At 39.9% G+C, this 10,000-nt stretch overlaps 1 protein-coding gene across 1 annotated transcript in view; it reads left to right on the forward strand.

The window, feature by feature from the left end:
• The window catches only part of LOC122262592 (uncharacterized), a 57,063-nt gene that overhangs the window by 47,031 nt on the left and 32 nt on the right, over positions 1-10,000 (forward strand). The window contains exons 18-24 of the mRNA XM_086531308.1: positions 501-626; positions 2,426-2,455; positions 3,596-3,619; positions 4,463-4,575; positions 5,625-5,706; positions 6,147-6,262; positions 7,278-10,000. The exon at positions 7,278-10,000 is cut by the window's right edge and continues 32 nt beyond it. Coding sequence (XP_086387434.1) covers positions 501-626; positions 2,426-2,455; positions 3,596-3,619; positions 4,463-4,575; positions 5,625-5,706; positions 6,147-6,262; positions 7,278-7,767 — 981 coding nt within the window. The 3' untranslated portion in view covers positions 7,768-10,000. The remainder of the gene's footprint in view (positions 1-500; positions 627-2,425; positions 2,456-3,595; positions 3,620-4,462; positions 4,576-5,624; positions 5,707-6,146; positions 6,263-7,277) is intronic.

Here is a 10,000-nt window from a genome sequence, read left to right on the forward strand (position 1 = left end):
ATGAATTAGAATCTAAGATCTAAGGATTAGAATCTATGATCTAAGAATTAGAATCTAATAATCTAAGAATTGGACGTGTTGTGTATGTATATCTATCTATAACTATCTATCTATCTATCTATATATATATACATATATATAAACATACATATATATAATGATATATAGATATATAAATGGAAAGATATTTATGCAAATACAGATAGATAGATAAATAGATAGCTATATAGTTAGATATGTATGCACATACATATAGATACATAGATAGATATTTATGCACATGCATGTAGATAGATAGATAGGCAGATAGATAGATATGTAGATAGATAAATAAATACATACATAGATATAGATATACATTTACATAAATGTGAAGTATAAAACCATATGAATATACATAACAAAGTACACACTTAGTCAGATAAACAGACATTCATACATACATACATGTTTCAAAAAATTATTCATTCATTCATTTCTTTCTTTCTTTCTCTTGTTAGTTTGGCGAGATGCTGACGCCTCAGATTGCCAACACGCCCCTACGCCCGACGCCCACGCCCATGAACCCCAACGTAGAAACATTGCCTGAGGAACTGGCTACTGATCTCAGCACGGGCAGAGCTTGGGTGAGTATGAGGAAGTGAGGGGTGGGTGGCTGGGGGTTGGGGTGAGTGAGGGGGGGGAGTGGGTAAATGGGTGGCTGGGTGGGGGTTGGGGTGAGTGAGTGAGTATGAGGAAGTGAGGGGTGGGTGGGTGGCTGGGTGGGTGGGTGGGGTGGGTGAGTGAGTGGGTGGGTGGGTGGGTTTGTGGGTGGGTGGGTGGATGGGGTGAGTGAGTGAGGGGAGAGGGGTGGTGTGTGGTCGGTGGGTGGGGGTTTGGGGTGAGTGTGTGAGTGAGTGAGTGGGTGTGTGGGTGGGTGGGTTGGTGGGGGTTGGGGTAAGTGGGTGAGTGATGGGGGAAGGGGTGGTGTGTGGTGGGTAGGTGGGTGGGTGGATGAAGGTGAGTGAATGAGTGAGGGGGAGAAGGAATGGTAGGGGTGGAGGGAGGGCAGGTTGGTGGGTGGGTGAGTGGATGAAGGTCGGTGAGTGAGTGAGTGAGGGGTAGGTATGTGGATGAGGATGGGTAGCTGAATAAGTGGATGAGGCTGGGTAGGTAGATAAGTTAGTGAGAGGAAGAGGGAGAGACAAGCAGACAGACAGACAGACAGACAGACAGACAGACAGGCAGACAAACAGACAGACAGACTGGCAGACATAAAGATTGACAGAGACAAAGAAAGAAATTGAGATAGAGATAGAGATAGAAACAGAGACAGATACAAAGACAAAGACAACTACAGACAGACAGACAGACAGAGACAGAGAAACAGATGAAGAAAGAGATAGAAACAGATACAGATATAGACACAGACACAGACACAGACACAGACACAGACACAGACACAGACACAGACACAGACACAGACAGACAGACAGACATAGACAGAGACACAGAAAGAATTGGAGATAGAGATAGCAAATAGAAACAGAGACGGAGGCAAAGACAAAGGCAGATACAGACACAGACACAGACAGACAGACAAAGACAAAGAAAGACAAAGACAATTATAGACACAGACACAGACAGACAGACAGAGACAGAGAAAGAAATGGAGATAGAGATAGAAACAGAGACAGAGACAGAGCCAGAGACGAAGACAGATACAGACAAACAGACAGACAGAGACAGAGAAAGAAATTTAGATAGAAATAGAAACAGAGAAAACAGATACAGCCAAACTGAAAGAAAGAAAGAAAGAGATAGAGAAAACGAAAGCCAAAAATACAAACAACCAAACAAACAAGAACCAAACATGAGGACAAAAACAAAGAGAAGGATAACGAAGGATAAACGATACACAGAAAAAAGGTTAAGGAGAGAAGGGAGAAGGATTAGTGTTAAGGATAAGAGGGGATAATGAAAGGCGGGAAAGGGTGATAGGGTGAGAAATAAGGGATAAGGGGCGAGATTAGTGCTATGATGAGGTGCTTACGTACACACGTACATGCACGCATGCAAACGGACATTCACGTGTGTACATTCACATACGCATGTAGGCGTACTTTTTAGATACGTATTCATGCACGTACATATACACATACATACACATATTCACATTCACATTCACACTCACATTCACGCTCACACTTACACTTACACTCACATTCACATTCACATATACATTTACATTCACATTTACACACACACACACACACACACACACGAAATTTACTACGAGACAAAAAAAAAAAAGAAAAAAAAAAGATGATTTTTCATTTCTGTGAAATAGTGATTTTTCTTTTTTCTTTTTCTTTCCCACAACCTTTTTATCAATTTCTTTATTTACTTCTTTTATCTGTTTATTTATACGTTAATTTATTCACAGAGGGGGGAGCCGATGACTACTGACGTTGAGGTAAGAGTAGATATAGAAAAAAAAAAATTATTTACAAATATATTCCAAATTTTATACTTATCTACTTATCTATCTACCTGACTGTCTACTCATCTACTCACCTTTTGATACCTTCTTTTTATCTTCCTTTCTTTCTATATTCCTCTCTCTCTTCAAAAAAAAAAAAGAAAAAAAAAAAAAATCTGTCTCTCCCTATACACATTTTCGTAAATTTCTCCAATTACTCCTTTTATTCTCCATATCTCCCATCTCCCTTTCCGCTAATATTTCGCTTATTCGCGTTTAAGAAACTAGATGTTCGTGTGACTTAGATGATAATTAAGATAATTAATGCTTCTCGGGGCGCTATAGTGTTATACATACGTGTGTGTGTTCCTTTCAAAGATGCTTTTGGCACTCATTGTTAGCATTTGTTAAGTAAAATGCTGGTATTTCTACCGTAGACTATAGGTTGGCTCTGTATAAGCTGGATAATTGTATCTTTTTTTCTTTACCTTTCTTTATCTGTGTTTATTTATGTCATTATCTTCGTTGTTCTTATTATCAGTGTTATCAGTAGTATTAGTATTGTAGCATTAGTATTAGTATTTGTAGTATTAGTATTTGTAGTAATGTTAGTAGTATTAGTATTGTTAGTAGTACTGTATTCTTATCGTTATTATAATTTTGTTATCAGTATCATTATTATCATCATTATTATCATTATCATTTTTGTTGTTGTTTTTGTTATCATTATCATTATTGAAATTATTATTTTTTTATTATTATCATCATTCTTATGAATATAATTACTATCCCTTATAATTATCATTTTATCATTACTATTATAATGTTTATGGTTAGTTTACTATGATTATCATTATCATCATGATTCTCATTATCGTTATTATTTTCCTAATTATCATCACCATTACTATGAACACAATCATTATCCATTACCATCCTGATTTTGTCATTGTTATTATCACTTTTATCTATTTACCATCTTTATTTTATCATTATTATTATTATCAGCTTTATTATCATTAGTGTTAGAATTATTATAGCTTCCCATACATCTTTAGCCAACAATTTCTTCTTCTAATTTAACTTTTGACGCTTGTGAGATTAATTGTTACGTCATTTTCTGTATTTTTGCAGGATAACGAATGGAATACGAAGGAGGTAAGGATTAAAAGAAGGATTATTTTTTCTTTTTTGTCTTTCGTCTTGCTGTGTCTGCTTTCTTTGTTTGTTTGTATGTTTTTTTTTTATCTTGTTTCTCTGGAGGATTTTTTTTTTGGGGGGGAGGGGGGTGCATGATAAAGCTTTCGGCATTATCAATTTTATAGGGATTTTAACTTCCTCTATCTATCTGCATTTGTGTAATTTATCCATATTGCTTTTTGTCTCTCTTTCTCTTTCTCGTTTTCTCTCGATCTCTTTTTTTTTCCTCTGTTTCTCTTACCTTTTCTTCTTCCTTTCTCTGTTCTTTTCTCTTCATATCCTTCTGTTTTTCCTTTTCCAACCTTTTACTCTAGTCAAACTCTTTCTTGTTTTCTCTCACTCTCTCCTTCCTTTTCTTCCTCTTCTCTCTCTCACTCTCTCTTCTTTTCTTCCTCTTCTCTCTCTCTCTCTCTCTCTCTCTCTCTCTCTTTCTCTCTCTCTCTTTCTTTCTTTCTCTCTCTTTCTCTCTCTCTCTCTCTCATTCTCTCTCTCTCTCTCTTTTCTTTCTTTCTCTCTGTCTCTAACTCTCTCGTTTCTCCCTCCCACCTCCCTTCTTCCTTTTCTCCCTCCCCTCCCTCCCCTCCTTCCCATTCCCCCCTCTCTCAGCCTCCCTCCCTCCCCTCTCCCCTCCTTCCTCTCCCTCCCTCCCTTCCTCTCTCAGCCTCCCCCCCTCCCTTCCTCCCCCTCCCCTCTCTCAGCCTCCCTCCCTCCCTCTCTCCATCTCTCCCCCTCCCTTCCTCCCTCCCTCCCTTCTTCCCTCAGCCTCCACACTCACTCACCCTCCTTATCCTCCCTCCGCAGCTCCGCCTCGCCGCCCTCAACGAGCCCTGGCAAGGTAGCTTCCACGATGTAGCCTCGCCGGACTACACGTGCTATCGCCAGGCTAGGAGCGCTGGCTTGCGTGGGACTTTCAGGTGAGAAAGGGCGGTCGGCAGGATGGGTTTGTTTGATTTGTTTGTTTGTCTGTTTGTTGACTTTGTGTGTGTGCGTGTGGGTGTGGGTGGGTGGGTGGGAGGGGTGAGGGGGGGTATTTATCTTCTTTTTTTGAAGGGAGGGAGGGAGGGGCGGGGGTGGGGGGTTAAGAGGGTGGTTTTGTTGAGGTTAGTTTGTTTGTTTTGATGATTTGTTTGCGATGGGCGAGGGGGGAGGGAGTATTGGGGGGGGTGTAAAAAAAGGAAAATAGATAAATAGATAAATGAATAAGCAGTGGGGAACTTTTGATGTTGTAAGAATGTTACTTTGTGTCATAGTACAGCTCCGTATTGTTAAGAATGCCTCTGTATCACACATATGGTGATAAACAGATAACAAGGCCGTTACATGCCAATAGAAGTGAAATTATTATCAAATGTGGTCAGACTTGCCACTTTTAGGCCAAATTTCATTAATCCAAACATCAATTATAAAATGTATTTAGCCTGCCAACCCTCATCATTATTTATAAAATGTATAAAATGTATTCCGATTTCGGAACATCGACAAAGGTACAGGATGTGTAACCGACCATTAAGACTTACTTTCTCCTCCCTTTATATATCTTTATCATTCGACAAACTAAAATGTATTCAAACTTCAAAACCTTCAGGTATCACACGAAGGTATCAGTTAGTCTAAGACTATCAACATCTCCATTGGTATACCGAAATTATTATCGTAAACAACATTTACTCCCCCCCCCCCTCCCTTAGATTAAAAAAAAGTATAAAATGTATTCAGATTTCTCCGCCGAAGGTATTGGAAGTGTAACCGACCATTAAGACACATGAAGGTATCAGTAGTCTAAGACTATCTATATCTCCATTCATATACCCAAATAAGTATCCTAAACAACATTTAACCCCCCCCCCCCCCATTAGATAAAAAAAAATCAGTTATAAAAAAAATATATATATATATATAAAATGTATTCAGATTTCTTCGCCGAAGGTATTGGATGTGTAACCGAGCCTTCATCTCTCGACAGGGCGCTGCTATCGGGCCAAAGGCACGACGTTGCATCTTTGGTTCGTTTTGCCGACCGAGAACAGCCGATTGTCAACCTTAGGGTAAGTAGGAGCGTGCTGAGGGTGCAGTCTAGTGTGATAAGGCTAGCTCTCGAGTGTGACTTCGACCTCGAGCTGTTATCTGTCTCTTGTTCTTGTCTGATATATAGGTTGGGAGATTTGGGTGACGGTTGATTATGTATCTGCCTTTGATATGAGGTTATGGTGTGTTTCACATGAGCTGGCTTTACGTTCATTCATTAAGTGGTGTTTGAGATACTTGCTGATAAAGATATTTTTTATTCTTTACATACACCTACACATGCACATTCACGTGGACATGCACATACACACACACACACACACAAACAAACAAACAAACAAACAAACACACACACACACACACACACACACACAAACAAATAACCACAAACACTTACACATCCAAACAAAAACAAAAACAAAAACTCACCCCCCTCCTCCTCCCCCTTTTCTCCCCCCAGGGTGACCTAGTTTTAGGGTCATGGAGGGACGTCATGGCAGGTCATGGAGGTCAGTTCCTTGAGAAGCCCCGGATCTACTCCTTCGATGGCAGAGACGTGTTGAGGGACAGTGCTTGGTGAGTCCGTGTTAATTAATGCTTGAGAAGTCAGTCGTTGCGCTTGTAATGTCAGTGTTAATTAGTGCTTGAGAAGTCAGACGTTGCGCTTTCAATGTCAGTGTTAATTAATGCTTGAGAAGTCAGTCGTTTACTTGCAATGTCAGTGTTAATTAGTGCTTGAGAAGTCAGTTTTAATGCTTTATAAGTTGGGCGTTTTGTTTGATAAGTCAGTTTCAATGCTTGGTAGGCCTAATTTAATCGTTTATTTGGTTAAGAGGGAGGTAAGTGTGTGTGTGTGTGCGTGTGTGTGTATGAGTGTGTAACTATGTGTGTGTGTGTGTGTGTGTGTGTGTGTGTGTGTGTGTGTGTGACTATGTGTGTGTGTGTGTGTGTTTGTGTGTATGTGTGTGTGTGTTTATGCGCGATCATCTTCCTTTATTTTTTTATCGTTGTGTATCTAATCTGTTTTTATCTTTAACCGTTTATCACGCGTTATTTCTCCATTAGGTGATCTATTAGTTTTACATCTTCTTCTGTCTTACCGTTGCTATAAATATCGCTAATAATTTTTCGTCTATAACCATATTATATTCCTCTGTTGACGAACTCTCACATTTCTGTTAGTACTTGTATAAGTAACTGGCATTTGCAAATTGACGAAGGAATACTAATTACTTTGATTTATTTCCCTCCCTTCCATTCCCTCATCCCCTTCTCACCTCCCTTCAATTCCCATCAATTACTCATTCCCCTTACTTCCCCTCACTCCCTTATCTTCCACCCCCCCCCTTCTCCCCTACCCCTACCACCTGCCACACGTCTCTCCCCTTATCCTCCTTTACCTTCCTCCCCAACCCTCTCCACCTTCTCTCTCCCTCCCTCTCCCTCCTTCCTCCCCAACTCTCCCCACCTCCTCTCTTCCTCCTCCCTCCTTCCTCCTTCTCCCTCCTTCCTCCCCCCCACTCCCACACTCCCTTTTGCCTCCATCTTCCCTACCTTCCCCTCCACCTTTCATCACCCCCCCCCCCCACAGGCCCGTGAAGTACATCTGGCACGGTGCCAACAAGTACGGCGAGACTGCCTACAACCTCAACTGCAACTCTTGGTCTTCGGCATCGTCCAGCGCCTTCGCCATGGCTTCCTCCCTCAACAGCCTGCAACTTCTTGATCAGAAGAAGATTGCATGCGACAATCGCCTTATCGTCCTGTGCATAGAGACCACCAGCACCCTTCCTAAGCGCAGAAAACGCGAGGCCGAAGAAAACGAGGAGGAAGAAAAAGAAAACGGAGATCGTCGTGAAAAAGAAAACGCTGCGAAGACAGAAAACGGGAAACGAAGGTGGGACTTCGGAATTAAGGAGAGTGAGGACGAGGAGGAAACAGATCTTCCCACATACAACCCGGTACAGCAGCCCTTGGAGTCGACGAGCGCCCAGTTCACCGAAAAACGACAAACAGGAAGTCATACCGTGCGTACGCAGCAGAAACCTCCACCTCTTGTTCAGGATCTCTATCTTATTTAAGTAAAGCTATGCGAAAAAAAAAATATATATCACAAATGTCTCATGACAATGCTCTCGTGTACTCTCTCTCTTGCTCGTTTTTCATTTCATTGTCTTCCACTCGTTCTCTTTCAGCTGTGAAGATGAGATTACCGTAAATAAGGTTTGGAGCAACACGGGTTTAGACAGAACTTCCATGAGGTAACGCAATTCTATATAAATATAGATATATAACAATCTCTCTGTTGCCTGTTCTCGTAATTATCAACGGTGTCTTCCTTTCCCCGTGTCTTCCGCCGTGTTTGTTCATCCATTTGTTTTCGAAAACAGGAAAAAATCTTACCTCTTCGACTTCTTATATCAGAGGATATAAGGTCGATTCGCCATGATAGATGTCTACTATTTTCGACCTTCTGAACCGAGTCTTCCAAGTGTGATAAACGCCTTTTTGATATCTTCCAGGTTTATGCAACCGATGTCTTCCATATAAACAAAACTATATATATGATATACATTAATATCTGAAATGTAGCGAAGAATTGATTGTAGTATTTAACTTTTACAATATATTTAAGCACGTGTCTACTGCGGCAGATGTGTTTTGATGGTACCTGTATATAAAATGACTTTTTTTTTGTTATATATCATAAACGATTCAAATATTGTGGTCATGGATGATGATATATAGATATATAAATGTATGTATATGTGTGTATATATATTTAAGATGCTTTACAGTGTGTGGTGCAACAGCTTCTTTAAATTTTACTTGTTATTGATAAATGCAATTTTGTCATAACTTGTACCAGAATATCTTATAATGTCCTTATCATGAATATTTCTCACAGACTGTCAGTTACATATTCACTTGTGTATCCCATTTTCTTTACCTCTGCCACTCCGTTTTCTATGATGGAACGTAACCTGTGCCAATTCCGCCGTTTGTAATAGTTATCTTCAAGCTTTGGAAATCGAAATAAAGAAAATATATAAATACCTCTTGTGCTATTCGCTAGAAAAAAAAATAAAGAAAAAGTATATATATATCTCAAAAGATCTCGCAAAGCTAACAAAAATGCGCTTACAGTTATACATTCCTAAATAAGCCGTTTAGATGTGCTGTAAATAATTCTTGCTTCCTACTTTAACCCCCTCCTCCCCCCCCATTTCCCTTAGCCCATGTGCCTGACCTCCCCATAACCCCCCACCCCACTATGAAAACGCCCCATTTCTGAATCTAGTAATATTTATCCTCAACTTTCATACTTCGTGCTTTTGCAGGTTAACCCGTGCTTTGTGTATTATAGAATATCTTTCCTCGTCCTTCAAGAATGCTCTTTAGACGTCACACTTGATAGTGGTCCTCAAGTTTAAGGTATTTCTCCTAAGACTATATACTTACATACTTACATACTTACAACCCTCCTCGACCGTCGTACTAGCTGTATAACTTCGAAATACTTCTACCTTCCTTTGTATTATATTTATAACCTCAAGCTTCACACTTGTAAGCTAAAATGTTTCAAGCTTCACGTACTCGTCCCAGTGATCGTGTTCAAGCTTCACACTTTAAGTAGATTCCCTTAAGCTTCACACTTATAACCCCCGTCTTAACCCCGTTCTTAACCTTTCCATTATCCGGAATTCTCACACTATCATACTCTCCATCCCCCCCCCTTCTTTGCATTCATAATTGTTCAACTTCTCATGCTCTCTAAGCTTCATATTTATCATATCCGCCCCCACTTCTCAAGCTTTTCATTCACACTAAGCTTACTATTAGGTCAACGTTACTCCCGCCTCCCTTCTTAAGCTTTCCAAACTTCCTAAACTTCACACTTCTTACTCACGCTTCAAGCTTTTCATCTCCGCCTCGAAAAGCTTTCTTTCACCTTCGCTTTTTCCTTCACACTCCTCTATTCACACTCACGCTAATTATATCAAGCTTAAGCTCACTCCTCCACTCACACTTAAGCTTAGACTCATAGATCGCTTCGAATGTACTCATGCATTTATTCTGAACTGGGCTCACCTCAACGAGGCATTACAACAACAACAATAATAACTTGTAAGTTACTCATAACTCTGCCAGGATGTGTGTGTTTTGACTTCTTTTCTCTCTCCTTGAATGTAAATTATGTATATATATATATATATATATATATATATATATATATATATATATATATATATATGTATGTATGTATATGTATATGTATATATGACTCTGTGTACTAATCAAAGACAGTCTGTG

Source organism: Penaeus japonicus, unplaced genomic scaffold (genome assembly GCF_977035675.1).
Source record: "Penaeus japonicus unplaced genomic scaffold, GWHDUDI00000001_assembly GWHDUDI00000035, whole genome shotgun sequence".
Lineage (NCBI taxonomy): Eukaryota > Metazoa > Arthropoda > Malacostraca > Decapoda > Penaeidae > Penaeus > Penaeus japonicus.